At 32.4% G+C, this 20,928-nt stretch overlaps 1 protein-coding gene across 3 annotated transcripts in view; it reads right to left on the bottom strand.

The window, feature by feature from the left end:
• Positions 1–20,928, bottom strand: part of LOC123672988 (dual oxidase maturation factor 2-like) — a 34,180-nt gene that overhangs the window by 2,503 nt on the left and 10,749 nt on the right. For all 3 annotated transcript variants that reach the window (XM_045607358.1, XM_045607357.1, XM_045607356.1), the window contains 4 exons: positions 7,244–7,487; positions 4,395–4,746; positions 2,519–2,730; positions 81–294 (listed from right to left, as the gene is read on the bottom strand). In XM_045607358.1, coding sequence (XP_045463314.1) covers positions 81–294; positions 2,519–2,730; positions 4,395–4,746; positions 7,244–7,466 — 1,001 coding nt within the window. In that variant the 5' untranslated portion in view covers positions 7,467–7,487. The remainder of the gene's footprint in view (positions 1–80; positions 295–2,518; positions 2,731–4,394; positions 4,747–7,243; positions 7,488–20,928) is intronic.

The raw sequence follows: 20,928 nt of genomic DNA, 5'->3' as shown, positions 1-20,928 counted from the left end.
AGAGAGCTAATGTTTGAAGCGAAGGACGAGAAACATTAGTGTCATACCCATTTGCAAAGTTTTTCGAATGGTATACTCACTTCAATATCCTTAAACCAAGACCTTCAGATGATGGATCTTCCAATTTATTCGAACTATTTCTCTTTCGCTGAAATCGTCTGCCGTGGCTATCCTCGATGATAATATGACGGTCGTAGGGAGTATCATAATCTACTTCTAGTATAGTTGAGAAACTATGAGGCAGTATAATTTCAATCGTTGTAATTGTCACTCCCGATAACAAACAAATCCCTCCTGAAACATTCAGTAATTTAAAATGAGGGCCTTAATATGAAGAAAAAATGCATTTCAATGGATTTTAAATAGAAACGTTGAGAATGTAGCTTCTTGGTTCTTCTGTAATCTCAAAATATTTCGATTTTTTTATGTTATGTTATATCTTATGATATATGATTCTGAGAGTATAATTGAAATTTTAGGTGAGCAACTATTGCGTCTAAGGTTTTGCGTGAATGCTTGAAAAAACACTTTTGGTTTTATGGTATGCATTTATGTACTACGAACACTCATTTCTTGTATATTACTGTAGTTCATATCGATAATGAAATTTTTCGAATTCACTCTATATTGAAGATGAATTCAAATTCTACTTGTCCTTGAATTCCATGGTACATACAGCGAAAAAATATAATTGCCTCATGTCAAAATGCTGAGTCTCAGAAAACAGAAGGTCAGATTAATAAAGCCTAGGTTTCTCAATTCTTTTATGAATGTTCCTTGCAAAACTTCCCTTTTTTCAGATGCTCCCTAAGAGCTGTCCCCAACCAAAAATACCATAGAAAATTCTTGATTCAACCAATGCAAATAAGTATTGATGATCGATTTTTTATACCAACATTCATGAATAACCCTGTTTCTCTGAAAGTACCAATCTTAGGATGCACAACAAGCTACTTTATTGAAAAGACTGGATGGCCTGCATTCACCACTAGTATATGACCAGCCATTCTTGTAACACCCAGTATATCGTTACATTTATGTGGTCTCCAAGAACACAATAGGATTATGAATACATACGTGCTCACAAGCTCTTTTCGTTTTTCACTTTTTGCACTGATTCCGAATCTTTAAATTTCGAATACGAAAAGAATTTGGGACAAATATTGGTTATTATTATTAGCTTATTCAACGCACGAAGGCTTGATTTCAAAAGAAAGGATACTGGTTATGACATATTTCGATTCATACCACGTCTTTTCATTGGAATATATGCATTTTCATGAGAAAAATATTTGAAGCAACTTCAAAAACAAATGCGTAGTTGCAACATAACAAAATGGCGAGTGCGCCGGTTTCAGGTTTCCTAATTGTACTGAAATATAAACATGTTGTCTTCGATATTGTTTGAATTTTATATCGTTCGAAAAATAAAACTTCGTGAAGAAATGTAGAGGGAACGAGTGCCCGAAAAAGAAGTGATTTGCTGCATCTTACATAAATATCAAAAAATTATTGGAGGTGATTTGAATAGATTAAAAGCTATTGGTTATTGTGTATGAAGATAAAATGAAGTATCCACAGGAGGATTGTATTATTTCTCTGAATTAGCCTAGTACAATGGACTAGTTTAGTGATGTTGATAATACTATATTTGACACGATAGAATTAAAATATAGAGCAAAACTGATAAATCAGTGAAAAAATTTTGAAAATCCATCAATAAATGACTGAGGAATAGATTATTTAAATTTACGTATTTTAGCGCGGAACGTCTTTGGTCTGTAACGTCACGGCTCTTGCCTGTGATCGCTACACCATAAATTACGTTTAAATACTTAGCCGCGGCCAAAGCTCTCGCGCCGTTTGTAGTTGTACAGTGTAGTTTTAACTCGAGTTTTTATGTTTTTATGTCACCATAATAGAAGAAGGCTTCGTGAAAGGACAAAGTGACAATTTGCCTAAAATAGATTTATTCGCAGTGATGGAGTTTTTTTCTTCAAATTTATCTTATGTCAGTGCAGAAATAAAAAGAGTTAAACTTTTCAAGTAAGTATCTACTTTTGAGTTTGCTTCATCATGGTTCAACTTATAACGATGATTTATTTAAATAACGTTTCATAAACAGTTTGTAGTTGAGTACTGGTTGTTGAAGTCTATCAATGACAAAACATATTTATGTGAGAAGTAAGAAGTAAAAAGAGAAAAAAGTAATTTATATGTATGTATATAGTAAGTTATTTCAGCCATCGTGTAACGAACAAAACACGACACGAACGGCACAAGTGATTGTACACCAATGAATTCGTAAGCACTCTGCGAATACCAGTCGTCTAGTGTGTGACGTCACGACACTTACACGTACTATGAAATTATTCTTCCAAGCGCAACTTCAAAGTCCCATAACTTTTTCATTTCTAGAGATATTTCAATGATTCTTCCACATTTTTGTTTCATTTTACTTGAATTTTCAGAATTAATCCTTAACAAAAAAATGAAAACTAGTCCATTCTATAAATACCTGCTGCAACAACTAACCAGAAACACCAACCAAAATACAATTGCATCGTTGCTCCATCCAGATGAATTACGAGGGGTATTTCTGGAAGCGAACAGAAGTAACCAGTGCAGGTACCAAGAAGTAGGAATCCACATGCTGTCATGAGAAGAGCTCCATATCTCGGGACCGCAATTAACATTAGATTCATTAGAATCCATACTGTAAATGAAGTCCTGAAAATTATAAAATTTGACCATTAGTTCTCAATGTTCCGCTTCTTCATTAAGTCTACTTGTAATTGAAAATCCGAAAAGAAGGTGTTTTTATCTCGAGCTTGTGTAAGTTAATAGACAGATTGTGCTTCGAGTAGGCTTTATTACTGTTTTCCATCGCTACTTCAGACACGTAATTGTTAATTGTTAACACAACAGCGAATGATTGGGTGATAAGTTTTAGTCAACGTCAGCCCTTTGGTAGGATAAAAATTATTTCTTAATATTGAACGATAAAAAAATGGAAATAAAAATGAAGTATTCAATGATTCTTCGTAAATGTATTCTAAAACAATTGCGGAATAAAATTCAAACTGTTGGGAAGCTTTCTAAATGATTGTCCATGTCGTGGTCTGAATTTTACAGCCCTGCTTGAATGACAAACAGTACTATCATTTGAAGAGTCATATGTTTAGTTGAAGGTTACCCTTTTAACAATATCGATAGTTTATCTTCTGCTGAATGTGTGAAAATTGTGGAAACTTACTACAAAAATAATGATTCTGTACAATAAGTACGTTTCGTGTATTACTGCAGATTATGATCGACATAATCGTGCATTTGAGCTTACAATAGGACAGTGAAAAAATTAGAAGAGACTGGATTCATTACTGATGTCTGAAGGCCCATACATAATTGAAATGCACGCTCTACCGTGCTGTTGTAATTATTGGAGAAAATCTAAATGTTTTCATTCCTCGGAGCGCAGAATATTTAGGCCTCTCTCACGGCACGCTATGACGTATTTTACATCTTGAATTGCATCTCCATCTTTATAAGGTTCGGTTTACACAAGAACTAAAGCCAGCTGATCATGGAATGCGTAGAACATATGCGATTGAGTGATTGAACAGCTACGTTTAGATGACGATTTTTCGAATCGAATTTTTTTCAGCTGCGTACCACATTTTTCACTCAGTGGCCATGTAAGGAGGCTAAATTGTCGCATATGGGAACATGAAACAGTAGAATCCTCATGTAACTGCTCAGAGACCATTACATTTACAAAATTGACTGTATGGTCACATGGTGTTCAATTCAGTCTCGTGAAGTGATTGATAGTTTTTTAAAATGAAGGTATCACTCATTCCAAATGAAAACTGATTTTTTTGGCCTGAAATAAATGTTATGGAATTGGAACAGATGTGGTTCCAGTAAGATAGTACAACAAGGCACACAATACGAGCCGTTTTATTGCAAGAAAAATTCCCAGAACGCGTAATTTTCGTTATTGGTGAGATATTTCCCAAAATGTGCCGGCTAGTCATCGAAAATTACCTCACAAGGATGGAGTCCAATAATAGATCGCGCGACGGACATATTAATGATGTTATACACACTCCACACATAATAGTAAGGTCTAAACATTATAATGAAATCGAAATTTGAACGATATTTCAAATGAAAGTGTGCATTACTTTCCGAACTATAAAATGGATAACCCTTGATATTCAGCTCAAATACATAAATTCTAGTTTATACCTATTTCAATTCTTTACTTCAATCTTCAATATTTCCTCATTCAATCAACAAAAAAAAATCTGCTTCATGATGAAAATTTACAGCGTAACTTTCATATCGAAATGTAATAATACGTAAAATTAGTTATAATATTTTTCAGTTACCATAACATTATAATGGCGAAATATCCTGCAGATCTGTACTGGCTTCCCCATGACAGTCCATCCTCTCCTAAAATAAAATATTCGGCTATGGTTAAAATAGGAAAGGGAAGACCTCGTGCTATGGCATCCTTGAAACTATCACCCATTTGGCTGCTATCGCTCCAAGAGAATCTCTCGTTGAAATCGATATCGGCTGTCCTATTGTTAACAGGTTGTGCCCGAAGAGTTATATTTATGTGTCCTAATCCAACATGTACGCCTATGTTGGCTGCGATTTTCTCTTTGGAGAACGCTTTGTACGTACTCATTATAGATGCCTCGGATACATGCCATGATGATCCATATATTGAAACTGCAAAAACATATAATATAAGAATACCTACACTTCATCTGGAAAAACTGAAAGCCTTCATACACACACACTCCATTCAATGTTCAATCTATTGAAATAATTTGTGAAGATCAAAATAGATCGTATTTTACTTTCAATTCAACATCAACTGGACCCCATTCTTCGGAAAATTCAAGGAAAGTTTTTCATTTGTCCACTCACCTCTAATAACTACACTGAAAATCTCCCTGTTATTCCTTAGGAAAATTGTTTTTATAGATATAGGGTGGGACAATAGTACTTGATATATCGATAACTCCGGTAAATTTTACGCCAGGAGAATGATTCAAATATTGCAGAATCGACAGCACTCAGCGCATAAGCTCAAAATATTTTTGACGCTACAGGCTGGTCCGGAAGTGGTGAAACACGATACTACCTTGATTTTTTGAACGGGAATGTCCATTTTTTATAGATAATACTCATAATCTACATGAAATTCTGATTTAGAAACACCCCCCTTGTCATCAATTTTCTATGGTACTTTTTTATGTAGACTACTCTTTTCGAAAAATTTTATGGTTTTGATGGTTTAAACTAAATATTATATCTCGAGAAACGTTCGAGGTAATTGTGCGATTTAGTTTTATTAAATTTCCGTGAAGTTTTCAAGTCTTCTGCAAATTTAAGGATCCCTCTACAGGTGGCCCGAAAGACACTGCATTTTTTTCAAAATGACCTCTAAAAAAAGATCATGAGTCCATTTGTGCCTAAATAAATTACTTTCAAAATGCTTCGCATCCCATTTTTTTACTACTCAGAATGGCAGTATTCTTTTCACGCAAACAATTTCAAAGGTATAAGATAACTAAATTTCACTCAATACCTACTAATAATATCAATTAAAGATAAGTCAAATCAAAGAAATCATCAAAATATTTCAAAACATTGATTTTGACAAAATGAAATGGATACCACGTGAACAAACAAAAACATAGTCAGAATTCTCTTAGGGAGTTCGAAATCAATATTATTTATGGATCATATGATCTGCTCAGATGTTTGCAAACTTTTTTCAAATCGAACTGCATCACCTTTCATTGAAATTATTATCTCTTATTATTGAAATTATTAAAAAAGTGTACAGACACCCTACCAAGTAATATGTCAATAAAACCATTCAAGGTTAATCGCTGAAATTTTCGATATTTTTTCATTGAATTTTCAGATTACATGGAATAAATGAAAACGCAAGTTTGATCCAAGTTTCACATGCTTTGAACTTGTTGTTTTTTCTCAAAAACGTTATTTCGTTATTTCCTAAATTGGAGAGTCTTTGAAAAAACCTGATGCCTTCAAAATTAATGAATTCATATAAATGAGATTTTGAAAGTGAATACTAGTAGAGAAACTGAGGTAAGTACTGACTTTTTGATGAATATTGAGAATTCTACTGGGTATCCAAAATCAAACTAGTCCATAACGACTTATTCAAACGTTTATATTGGGCTTATTCCCAATGGAACATGATCATAAATGGCAAATTACATAAAAATTATTCAAGTTTTTTTGGAAAAAACATAGTAAAATACAATTGATACCACCGAAACATTTCGTGAAAACATATCAGTTCATTTTGCTATCTTTTTGTATATACATTTTTTTCTCAACTATCGAGACGAAAAACAAAAAAACATATTTTTGAATTATGTGACATATTTTCGAATAGGTTCAATCTGATTAGACATGATTTCTTTATTGTAAACGTTGATTTGATTTCTTCACTAGGAAAAAAATTCAAGAAATACCTTTTAGGTGAACATTTTTCACCATAAATTTAAATCAAGATGCGGAATAGATTTGTTGACTTCGTAAGCAATTGTGAAAATTTATTAAAAATCGAAATAGAGGTTCTTGTTTGGTTTTGTGACTAGATCCATTCATTTGAGTGCCTTCTCTAGTTGAGATTGTTTAGGTACTTGTTAAGCTTTACAAGCCTTTAACTTGCCCAATCAAGGCGCGATTTAAACGCGATAGATTGAACGAGAAATCCAAGCGTGTGAGACAGCTTTGAGTCATGATGAATTTATTTTACACCTCTTGTCAAGCTCATATGTCGTTCTTCTCTTTCTAAGACTAATTCTAAACGAGAACAATGCCAGCCCATATTAAATTTCAGTTTTCATTTGAATGAAATCATATATGTTCAGTTTATATTCCTAACTCTAAATAGTCTAAATGATATAATATTTAATCGAATATGCTTTCTTTATATATTGTATGCAATTTCAGATCCATCTCAATGAAATAGAATGTTTTTATATTGAAAATAAGATTAATCTTCGCAAGGAGATTAATACCTACTAAAAACCTATGTTTTTCATTTTAGGTTTTTGTTCCGATAAAAGATAAAAAAATCTCAAAATGTATTATTCATATCTCAATTCAATTTGACTAATTCGTTCAAGAACTAATCATATAAATAAATCTTGATGAAACATAATTATTTGTATCTTACCTAAAATCGTTGCTCCTACAAATAAACTTAAAGTAACTGTGAAAAAAGTCGTGAACTTCTCTTTTCTGATGCCAGGAAATATGATGAGGAACGCAATATATAAAGTCGTGAATATCGTCAAAAACGTTATGATAGTTACGTCCCCTGTCACAGCTGTTCTGTTATTGAAATTATAGAGTGTAGGACCACCATCGTTTCTGAATGCATCGAACCAACCCTTCATGTCAACACCTTGATCTGTTTCCTGAAACAAAGAGATAAAACACCTTGAATTTCATATTATGGTTTATTATTTTTTTATTGTCGAAAAAGATTAAATACTAGCTACCTTGAAAAAGTAAAAAAGAAAAAGTAAGTGGAATGATGGCATATTCAAGTGGGTTCTAAAAGCAACTATAGAAACAATCTCACCATATCTGGTCTACTCGATTCATCTTTCAGTTTCAGCAGGCAAGTTTCTGTTGGCTTTAAAAATGTCTATGGTGACCCTATATATAGAAAAACGATCCAGAGGATATTCCTAATTACCGTCCTATGTATGTACTTAATGTATTCCCAAAACTTTTTGAGAAAATTATCTATAAGAGAATGATGTCATTTTTAGATCGATATAGTGTCGTCAAAGATGATCAGCTACGTGCAGTCTGCTTGAATCGGTATAAAATTTTCTCGATGTTTCTCGGACTTTTGATTGAATCGATTTCGATTTTCTCGTCAGAATTTTGGAATATCTGGGATTTCGTGGTGTGTTTTCGAGTTGGCTGACCGACTACAAGTCGGACAGAAACTTGAGAGTAAAAATAAAAAATTTCTTATCGGGTCAATTGACTGAAATTTTCTTCAGGGATTCATATTGAGATCCCTCTTGTTTCTGTGCTTTGTCCTATCGGATCATATTCGTCAAAAAAAAGCTGGAAATGTAAGCCGATGATTCTTCGCTAGTTATGTCAGCGGACACCTATGCAGATCTCTTAACACGTTTGGAATACTTACTAAATAAATTTATGTGAATGATTAATGGAACGGATACGTTAAGGTCGAGGTTGAGATCGTTCAGACGGAATATTAAAATTCGAATACGGAGCCGTCTGCGACGATTGGTGAACAATTGTTCGTTCGGACCTTTTGTATTTTTTGCAGTAAAATACGAATCTGCAACAAGAACAGGGGTTCCTGTTCGGAATTCCAAAATTGAATCTCGTACCAACCACAAGGGGGAAATAAATGGAAGAGGTTCTGGCATAAGTGGACTTCCCTCTCAAAACCATCAACCTTTCATTCGAAACATCTTTCCCTATTTTTATTTGAAAATTTTTTCAATTGAAATTTTAATAATGTTTGTGATCAAACAATTCGTTGACTTTTATCACACTTACATTTTTTATACATATGTATATCTGATGAGACTATTAAAAATTATCGTTATTATTATATCTCGTAATTGAATTTTTGGGTTTTTTGTTTATATGAATTGTCTTGTATTCTCATGGAATCGCTCAAGAAGTGTTTTATGATTGTATTCTCGTCACATCCAACAACAGACCGACCACAATTTTCTGGTTGTGAAGTGTTTATGAATCCTCATCGCTGATACCTAATTATGCTTAGAATTCTCAATATAGAGATCAATGAAGTTCAGCCACTTTTTCTGTAGAAAATGAATAATTAGATTTATTCGGTTTCTGAAGAATATCAATAGATAATTTCATGAAATTTCGTTTGTTTCCTATTCGATGAATTTCGTATTTATGTTAGAAATCCATAGTTATTTTCACAATAATTGAGTTATATTAATATTTAGGTATTCTAGAAAAGATAGTCATTCCCCTGAAGGACTACTATTGTGTTTATACTTCATTCAGGATTTAATTAAATTAAAACAAAAAATATATATATATTTTATGAAATGAGATCAAACCTTGTTCGATTGATGGTTGTTAAGTCACTGCGTATTGTTTACAATCGTGGAAGTACTGCCTTTTTAATCAACTTTACATATATAGCAACGAATTCAAAGATATTAATATGAAAAGATTTGGAATACTTTTTAATGCCGCTCCTAATGATCAATATTTTTTATGAAGGTTGTTTTTTTTATAGGCAAGATTACAGAAGTGACAGTTCATTAAAATTAAATCAAAATAATTCAAATTCACTGAGTGGATAAACATTATTTCAACTTTGTTGCTATAGGGTTGAATAATGTTCTGTTAAAAAAAATGGGATGAAAAATGAACAAATCAATGCCAAGGAATATTCTTTTCAATTAGGTAGGGAATACTTTTTTATATGATGGGAAGTGGATCAAGGTTGGCAGTCAGCACCCACACGTACCATAATAAAGAATACCTAATCATTGACCCATGACCATTCTGAAGATAATTCAGGGATGCAAACCAAACTAGGGTCAATTATTCAAAATGTGAATCATCAGTAAGGTAGCACGCAATTTGAACGCATTACACATTGGAATGTACGTTTTATCTCTAGGACATAAAACTTCTTCGTGTTTTCGGCCTGCTATTATGTAAACACGAAAAAGTATAATGTTTCAAAGAACGTTCACTTTGTCAGGTTCACACTCATCAAAATTCAAATATCGTAGGTTAGATTCGTTGAGACAACAGTAGATGCAATATAGAGATTGCTGTGTTTCCCAATTGAAATTATCTCAATCATTTTTGACATAGCATAAAGTATCACTAGCTGTCCTTTGTCATTCGTATTAAGTATCTACAGTAGTTTGTGAAATTTTCAAGTTCACAGAGAACTTTCATTCTGAATTTATCTATGAATAGATAAGCGTTTCAACAACGATTTTGTCATTATTAGAAACAAGAAATTACATTAAATTTTGTTTCTGAAGATAACAACAACATTTTAGAAATATTGTAAAACGAATACAAGAACAAAATTGACACCTCAAACATTCTTCTGTTCTTCAAAAGAGAAAATTGGAAAATGGCGTGAAATGAAAGGTTTTCATAACTTCTTTATTACTATAAAAATGAAATAAAACATTCTAGTTTCTAGGGGCACTTTATTCAGTAGAATCATTTTTTCTTTATTTGATCAGTTTTGAAGTCATAATACAAATTTGTATTTTTTCAAATGCAAACCATAAAAATTTATGCAAAATGAAATTGCGTTTTTTGCCTTTTCAAGAATATATAACATGATTAAATAACTTTTTATTGAACAAAAAAAATGTCGAAGTTTCAGAACTTTTTAACACTTTAACATTTAGATTTTTCAACATCTTTAAATTAATAAATGTTGTTATTTAAATATGACCAAAGGAAAACTCTAACGGTCTGAAATCCGTAGGACTTAGTGACCACCAATTATTTCAATTATCTAAAGTTTATATTTGAAAAAACACAAATTTGTATTATAACTTCAAGACGAATTGCAATAAAAAACAAATTATTGCAGCAATGGATTCTACAAAGAAAAGTACCTTAGTTTGTTTTTGTCCCCAGTAAGAAAGATGTTATCAGAACTTCTCATTTCACGCCATTTTCCAATTTTCTCTCATATCTCGAAAACAGTTGAATTTATTTATTCTCTGAAAAATCGATCTCAAAAATGTACCATTAATTTTTTCTAGCTCCAAGGTATTGAAAGATTCTCACTATACAATGAATACAAACAATGATACGAACAAACTGAATTTCAATTTTTTTTTAGTAGGTTGGGTACTTTTCTCGGTATTTTGCTTGAATTCTCCATGTGTTCTAGTGACGCGATGAACACGATTTTTTTTATAAAGCTTGAAATTATTATTATTCATATACACGCTACATTTCAAAGCATACATAACGAGCGCTTAAAAGCTCCTAAGGCCAAATCAGTTATTATGCCGACCAAGGCATAGGAGAGGAGAGAAACTGTGTTATTACAGAATAGTTCGAAAACAATGAAAGTGAATGTAAACCATCAGAACACGAATCTATGTGCTCAAACAAAGTGTTTTAAATGCTTTCTCATACTCCATAATATCATTAATAGAGGTAAGAATGCAAGGCACAATGCAACTCATGCATAAGCAAAATGTGCACTGAAATGAATAGTCTTGTGGTAGGAACTAAGAAGAAGGTGAATAGTATGGACAAATAAATAATTCAATGTTCGAAAGAATAAATTAAACAATGAATGCGATTTTTCCTTATTCATGTGAGATTCGAGAATAGTTGATATGAAAGTAAATGTAACCGAGTTATTGGGAGTCTAGAAGAAATCAATTCCTCAACAGTCAGTGATATTTGACTTTTGATTCAACTAAATTATGATTGATATAATGAAATATAATGTAATTATCTGTTGTTCATTTCCATTATACCAAGAATCTATGTTATAAAAAAAAATATTATTATTCATGACAATGTAATAAATCATATCGTGTAATTGTTAACTTTTCAAATCCAATCTGCTCATAAGATACCTAGACATGAAATTTAGCACACAAAAATATGTCGATTTCAGAAACGAAATTTTTATTCGAACTCCTTAATTTCCAATGGGATCAGAAGAGAGTTGATTAATCGTTCAAAAATATGTTGCTACGTGAAAATTGAGGTAATTGCCCACCCAAAAAACTGTCTGCCTTTTTCCAGTCCAAAGGTCCGAAAGCAATAAAATCATAAAATCTCAAAGGCTTGTTAAAATTCCATGGCTTTGTAATAACTTTTTGCTACCCCAAAAGATAGCGTTGTGGGCTGCGCATCTCTGGGAGGATCGGTATTGCTGGGATAAAAACCCAACGCCGGTTCAACCACAGAGTCGATTCAAGCACTCGACATGCCTCAGTAAAAATTTACACTTTTTTTTTTTATAAAACCTATGTAATCCATTATCCAAATTTCAATACTAGGTAAAACTTTGAGTTAGGTACTAGTCTGCAACTCATACTTTAAGAAGCTTGTAAACATTGTATATATCCCCTTGTATATATAACTCTGTAACATATTTTATAGAAATTTATATTAAACTGCTGTACAGCAAAAAAAAAAAAAAAAAAGTTGTTTTCCTTCAAGCACCACAGAGTCGCTATGCTCCACTATGGAGATGAAAGGTATATATGGCAGGGAAAACTTGTGCCATACTGATGGTTCCAGGAGTGATGAAACAACCTTCAAAATTGGCTTGCCTTGCATTTCCCAATATTGAGTGTATGTTTTTGTTTTGTTTAAATGTTTTACTCCGCAGAAAATGACCGAATGGCAGATCTGAAATTAGAGATCGTTTTTTCAACTGATTGAAATATGAAAATAATGGAAGTCAACAACCAAGAAATAAATACCCAAATTTTGATCCAATTTTTATTTTTCAATACGAAAATGCAGATACCTATTGCTTCAGTACTTCGTTGAGCTTACATTTTCTCATAGAAATAAAATAATAATAACCGTCTTTATTAGGCGAAAGAAAGTACTGAAAGTTTTATTCAAATTCAATATAATTCACTATTTTCAAGGCAAGAAGTCGACAAGCGAAAAGACTAACATTGGAGTTAAGTGAATAAGTACATTAATTCAATATAATTTCCTTTTTCAAGTTCACAGTGAACTTTTTGTGCCTTTTCTTCCCAAATTGAAGAAACTATTATCCTATCCGCGAAATCTTTCCATTTCTCGAAGTTTTGACAACGATGTTTCAAAATGAAGAGTTATCAAAAATAGCATGAATATGAACTTATTTTAAACCGATGTCGCATATTATTAACATTTCAAAAAATATTTGAAAAGATTAATTGATTTTTCTGAAAAAAATAACTGGTTCCTGTTATTTCAAAAACTTATACAGGGTGGCCACTTTTTCAATGGGATTGTATTGCTAACTTTTAAACCATAAGATTTAGAAGGTCGGTCAAATGGAGAAAGAGTTATATTCATAGGAGCTTTGTCAAACAGTTCAAACAAATCGAGATTATCAGGGCCGGTTATTGAGATATCATAGGAAAAGTAAACTCTGTCATTTTGATTTTTCTTTTTTTCCCACTTTATTTCAAATATTATCAAAAAATGTTTCAGGAATTTTTTATTCGACAGTAAATTATCCTCAATTTGACGTAATCAGATTTCGTATCCAACGTTTCGTATTCCCTGGGCCACCCTCAACCTCATTATTTTCAATACGGACCTGCATATTTTATGACACTTTTCGGAATAACTTTTAACGCTGAATTCATCGATATATCATACTGACATCGTACGATATATCGATCATTCAAAGTTGATTTTCAGGTGATTTTGACCCTTATCAAAATTTCTTTGGGTCGGATCTGTATTACATTTAGGTCCTTTAGTTCAATTAACAACATGCAATACATGTCGATAAGAAAATCAACTAACTCTTGAACTGAATGGAACATATTAGATCAAAGCAAGAAACAAGTAAAAATTATTTGCATATTTCAGTTTATACTAATTAAACGGAACTATCATTTAATCAAAGAAAAATCAAATGATTATTGGGAAGTAAATGAAAATTAATGAAGTAATTGTTCGAAATGCCCATCATTTTGTAAAATGCACATTAAGGTTCTGGAACCCATACTTCTTATACATTTGCTTATTTCATCTCCTTGGATACCTTCCAATACATTCTCAATCTTCTCGCGAAGAATCTCGGGTTCGTAGTATCATGAATTTTATTTTTGAGATATCATTAATTTTCATTTAGGTATTTACTTTCGAATAAAAATTTGATTTATCTTTGATTGAATGATAGTTCCGTTAAATTAGTATGAACTGAAATATGTAAATAATTTTTACATGTTTCTTGCTTTGATTCTAATATGATCCATTTAGTTCAAGATGAGTTAGTTGATTTTCTTATCGAAATGTATTGCATGTTATTAATTAAACTGAAAGTACCTAAATGTAATACAGATCTGACCCAAAGAAATTTGGATAAGGGTCAAAATCACAAGAAAATCAACTATGAATGACATCGTATGATATATCGTTGAATTCAGCGTTAAAAGTTATTTCGAAAAGTGTCATAAAATATGCAGGTCCGTATTGAAAATAATGAGGTTGAGGGTGGCCCAGGGAGTACGAAACGTTGGATACGAAATCTGATTACGTCAAATTGAGGATAATTTACTGTCGAATAAAAAATTCCTGAAACATTTTTGATAATATTTGAAATAAAGTGGGAAAAAAGAAAAATCAAAATGACAGAGTTTACTTTTCCTATGATATCTCAATAACCGGCCCTGATAATCTCGATTTGTTTGAACTGTTTGACAAAGCTCCTATGAATATAACTCTTTCTCCATTTGACCGACCTTCTAAATCTTATGGTTTAAAAGTTACCAATACAATCCCATTGAAAAAGTGGCCACCCTTTATACCATTTGTCGAAGGCTGAAAAAACGGTTTTTCTGAAATTAAAAATAAAGACGTAAAAACGTATTTTGAATTCTTGCATGTGGTAGAAAAGAACGATAAATCAGAGGAACGTTTGAGATAGCTTCACTCATTCTGGAAAGTGGTGGAATCTCAAAATAGCCGAGGGAGGAGGAGTAGTAAAACTTTTGCAGATCACTAGAAAACCACTTGGTATAAACACCTCTTAACGAAATTAACCATGTCCAAAATCCGAACCTACCATGAAAAGCCCGCCGAATAGACATAATTGAATTTAGTAATTATCAGTGGGTCGTACCCCACCCGAGACCATTCTCGGCTCAAAATTCGAAAATTACAGATATTGTGACGAATTGATAGAGCGATCTGTTCGGGAAACGCCACTCAGTTTTCAAACTGACTTATCATTTCTTATATCCTCAAACAGTATCTCACAGTAGGAAAATACTTTCATTACTTGTCGCATCAGTTTCGAAAATATTGTTGTCTCATAGTACCTCTTGAACTTTTGGAATTTTCGAATAAGTACATAAAACGTTTGCGAATAACAAAGAATTTTGAAGTTCCTCGGACAACATTGTTCTACTTCGAAAATGTGAAAACGGTTAATGGTTAAGACATCAAAAATAGGAATAACACGCTTATTTTCATTTTTTCAAGTTTTTTAAAATATTTTGGAAACAATTTCGGTGAATGCAACAATTTGACTAGAAAGATATTAAAACTTGAATACTCAATCATATCAGAATGATAAAATAAAAAAAAACTGTTTTGGAGATTTTTTTTTCATTCTCTGTAGTGATCAGTCTTCACGAATATTCTAGCTTGGTAGAAAATATCGAATAATATCATAACCCCAATTTTCAGATTTCAAATGGGTCCAGAAACGTATAATATGCACTCGAACGTGGGACACTCTGTATCGTACCGAGTCTGCTGGAAATCCTGACTAGCTTCCACAAAGTCGAATATATCATTCAAATGGAAAACGTATTTGTATAGTGCATGTAGGTTTCCATTATCAAAAATCTATTAAAACTAGATTGAGAAATTGTTGTGAATTATGAAATATAGGTACCCGCAGCTATAAAGTACTGACAGCAGTTTCAACGATAGAATTCCACAAGAAACAATAACAATGCGGACAAATATTAAATACGGCACTAAACCTTTAGAACATCATTTCCATAATGCTCGAATAAGATAATGCGGGTTTCTGTTCCGCAGAATTGCATTAAGTACATTAATAATTCAGTTTCATTTTATCTCTAGGTCGCTTGCTCAACCGCTTTACATACTTTGCCAGACATGCATCACTGGCCACATCCGCCTTGACTCGATAATACTCAGAATTCTCTCACTTTCTTGGTACAACGACAATGAGAAATCAGGAGAAGACCAGAACTGCTCAAGGAACATGTATGACAAATCACGATTTTATGCTTGTGTCGGGTATAGTTATTCAATTTGATTTATTGTTTTCAATATTGAACCTTCAATATTAAAATGTTTCAAGGAAAGCCAATTCGAGTAGAGCATATTCTGATATTGTGAAAAGTGAAGAATAGTTATTTCTAATACAAGTGCAGAAGGCATTGATATTCTTCAACGAGTTCAAAATTCAAAAACGAGCCACGAAGTGGCGAGTTTTGGAATGAACGAGTGGTAAAATGAGCCTTCTGTACGAGTATTATACATTATTTTCTCTAATTCATTGCATTTTCATTGAAATTAATGAAATATTTCCATAAATATATTTTAGTGATTTTTGCATTGAAAAATGTTGGTTGGCAGAACTGATTTCTTTAAGGCAAATTGATGAATTGACAGATAAAGCCGTGGCGGAAAGTTCGGAGTACCAACATAGAATAATAAAATATAACCATGAAAACTGTGCGTTTCTGATATATTCTCGCACGATTTTGTTCTACAAGATGTGGAAGAATGAACGGAATAACCACAGAATTAGAGAAATAAATATCTGAACATCTCTTGGGGAGTTGGGAACTAAAATGCAAAATCTTTTTAGTGCTTCAGAGTCTACCGATGGTGCAGGAAGCGATTTTCGTCACAGGTATCCAAATTTCTGCTTGCAAATGCTTTTCAGATCATACTGATCCACTGCTTTGGTTTCTTGTATGTCTGTGGTACTGTGTTCGCACATCCTACATGGATACAGATTTTAATTTTTGCGTAAAGGTTAAATTCCTGGTATTTCCATATTTCGTGTCCTACTAGTCCGATGTTGATGAAAATTGGTATGAATATTGAACCATTATGATTGGTTCCATACAATTTTAAGCCAACATGGAATACCTGCTATTTAAAGATTTTGCGTTCTACTACTCCGATTTTAATCAAATTTGGTATGCGTATTCAGGTTGGAACATTTAGAAGTTCCATAGGAATTTTACCTTTTTGATTACTAGTTCTCCAAACAGATCGATCTATAATTTCGTTTCATGTCCGTAATTTTCAGATGTTAACATGCAAATGACCCCATACGATAAGGTTTGACACACTGATAGGAATACGCCCACAAATTCGATTTTCTCCGATCGTCTGGTCGGTAACTTTCGATGAGAATGACCTAGAAACTTGAAATTAAAAAAAAGTTTGTTCGATTTATGGAAAAATTTTTCACAGAAATTCTTGGAAAATTTGAATGCATTCAGGAAATGAATTTCAATTTGAAAGCGAAAAAAATTACAAACATTGCAGGTATTCCACCATTTTGAATTTTTTCCAGAGTTCTTCACCTTTTCTGAATTGCGCACTTAAAAATACCAACCGTTTTTAGCATAATTTAGCTTTTATGAATACAAACATAGGTACTAGTTATGAAAAATTTGTTCGACAGAAATTAATTTTACAATCCCAATTATTAGTCCAAATAACAACTGGATGTTCAACCCAAAAAAATTATGACATTCTCACATGTATTTTTCACCAAACCTGCTTTCTTGCAGAGGTACATGGTGTGGAACCCATTCAATGAGTAATCAATCCATTTACTTTTAAAAACAAATGAAAAACTGCATGTGAAAGTTTCATCTTTCATTTTTTCACTTGTACCTCTGCAAAAAGGCAGCTTTGGTGAAAAAAATTAACGTGAAAGTGTCAATAATTTTTTTGGTTGAATATCCAGTTATTATTTGGTCTAGTATTTAGGATTGTAAAATTAAATTCTGTTGAAAACATTTTTCATTACTGTAATGTACTAGTGGAATGAATTAAAGGATCAAAATAAAATTAGAAATTTTTAGCGGTTTTTCAAATGGCTGTATTTTCGATAACAATGGTCGTATCTCAATTTGAAAAAAAGCTTTTTGAAGCTTGAGATTTATCGTTTAGAGATCTCATGATGAAAAAATTTTTCGAGCAACGTGTTCCGCTCAATGCTAATACAGTATGCGAAATTTTTTCAGTTTTTATTTTTTGGCCTACAGACTTGGAAATTTTTTTTCCAACTTAACCACTATCTGGATGAGATAACTTGTTCATTCAGCTTCAATATCCTTTTTTCAAAATTTCGATACGAGCATTTCTCTCTGAAATATCGAACTTTGAATTGAAAAGGACCTTTTTGTCTTTAACCATCAAAATCTCACCAATCAATGTTTGTACAGAAAATTTAGGGGATGTTTTGGAATCTTGAATAAATTCTCTACAAGAATTAGCTATGGTATTCTCGGAAAAAAATTTTCTCCGTTCTTTACATTAATTTGAAAAGTTGATAAAAAAAGGGCTTTTGGAGGATTTTTGGATAATCAAACGTTGAATTGAAAATATCGAATAAACCATCAATGTTGGGTATGCGTTTTACAGTTCAATATCACCACAAAAATCCCAGAGAATTTCAATTCAATCCATGGAGCAGTTTTTTGTTTCATTCGATCGAATTTTCAAAAAATTTTAGGATCATTTTGCTGTACCTATTACTGCTTTTAATTCTGTAAAATTTGATTTTGTCACATCAGTTGGTGAGTTTTAATTTTAATTTTTATTACCTTCTATAAATTCTCGTTTAATATTAGTAAGTGATATAAACTTTATATTTTTTTTAGAAATAAACATTCGTTCAAAATTATTTGAAAACCTTTAAAAACAATGGAAGTGATGAATAAAAATCACTTTTAATTTTTCATATTCCACCCTGTATCTCTGCAACAACAATATTTGCTAAAAGAAATATTAGGAAAGACTTATTTATTTTTCAAGGCAGATCTTCTGTTCCAATTTGGCACCATAGCTTCGGGACACCATGTATATTAAAAGTGTTCTAGGTCCATAACCAACAAAAATTAATAATTCACCAGCATACGAGAATCCGCTAGGTTTCCGAAAATAAGATGATATACCTATTATCTTTCTACACCTTTTTCTCATATATTATGTAATATTTCAATATCTTGATGAATTTACATGTAGGTATTGAATCTGTATAATCTTTGTTCGTTCACTTATTTTTTATATCATAAAAATCACGAAATCTCTAATGGAAAATCAAACAAGAGTCACGACTCGTGCACTAAATTCAGAAAACCATTATAAAGCTCGTACATCTAGAACGTTGAGCAAAATTCAATTTACTTAATGATTGCAAATTAACTCCTCAAATGAGCGTCACTAATTTACACATATATTCGCTTTTCTGATTCGATGATACCATAAAAATATACATTAATTTTGTAATGAGTATGCCTTCATTTATTCGCTTCAATAATCACCATAATTCCTGAAGAAATCAAATCGTCACTACTCATCACACATTATTTCATGTTTCCCAACTTTGATTGATGATCCTGGTCAAAAAATAATTGAATTATTAATATGGGTACTGATTATCATTTAAATTCATTCAATACCGGAAAACTCTTCTTTATATTATGTACAAGGTGTCTCAAAAGAAAGTTTATATTTGTTTAGCTTACTGCGTGAACGCAAGAATTCGGAGAAGCGCGGGGTATATGTTAATAAGGACTTGTAGATAAAATATTGTTCCTAACTCTTGCGAAAAGTATCTTTTCCTACAACTGATATGGAAATTAGCTCATTCTTCATAGCTTACTCAATTTCAACACTTTTTAATGCTCATAGTGTGAGAATAGTTATTTATAATACAAGTGCAGAAGGCATTGATATTCTTCCACGAGTTCAAAATTCAATGAACGAGTGGTAGTATGAGCCTTCTGTACGAGTATTATACATTATTTTCTCTAATTCATTGCATTTTCGTTGAAATTAATGAAATATTTCCATAAATATAATTTAGTGATTTTTGCATTGAAAAATGTTCGTTGGCAGAACTGATTTCTTTAAGGCAAATTTATGAATTGACAGATAAAGCTGTGGCGGAAAGTTCGGAGTACCAACATAAAATAATAAAATATAACCATGAAAACTGTGCGTTTCTGATATATTCTCGCACGATTTTGTTCTACAAGATGTGGAAGAATGAACGGAATAACCACAGAATTAGAGAAATATTATTCCACACGTAACGGCACTTTGCCCAAAGCTCGCTTGGAAGATCAATGAAATTTGGCTTTTGAGAAGTCGTTTCTATGGAAACGCAAGCAATAAACAGATACTGTCGACGAAGGCCATTTTGAATTGAATTAGGTGCATTACTTGAATTATTTAAATTTGTGCAATTGTAGGAAAAGTATAGTATTCAACATGTGGGGAAAGCCTTGTCTCACTCGTGTGTTTGCGGCACTCACCTTTCAGGCTCGTGCCACAAACTTTCACACTCGTAGGAGAGGTTGGACTTCCCCCACTTGTTGCCCAAAATACTATTCCCGCATTGATTGCGACCAAGCTGTCGAGTGCGAAAAAGACACTTTCCACATGAGTTAGGAACAATATTTTTCCTACAACAGCTATGAAAAGTAGCGTATTCTTCATTGCTTACTCAATTTCAAAACTATGTATTGCTCATACTGTGGGAAATATTATTTCTCACGGCACTTTGCCCAAACCTCGCTTGGAAGACCAATGAAATTGGGCTTTTGAGTCGTTTCTACGGAAACGCAATAAATTAGCACATACTGTAAACGAAGGCCATTTTGATTTGAATCAAGTCCATAACTTCAATTATTTAAATTTGTGCAGTTGTAGGAAAATTATAGTGTGCAACATGTGGAGAAAGTCCTTTTCTCACTCGTGTGTTTGCGGCACTCGCCTTTCACACTCGCGAGAAAGGTTGGACATTCCCCACTTGTTGCATAATATACTATTTTCCTACTAGCGTAAATGAGACACTTTCACGGAGAGTTTTCGTCTTGATACCGACTGACGTTATGA

Source organism: Harmonia axyridis, chromosome 2 (assembly GCF_914767665.1).
Source record: "Harmonia axyridis chromosome 2, icHarAxyr1.1, whole genome shotgun sequence".
Lineage (NCBI taxonomy): Eukaryota > Metazoa > Arthropoda > Insecta > Coleoptera > Coccinellidae > Harmonia > Harmonia axyridis.
Note: the sequence above shows the minus strand (reverse complement) of the source record. Positions and strands in the feature narration are given on the sequence as shown.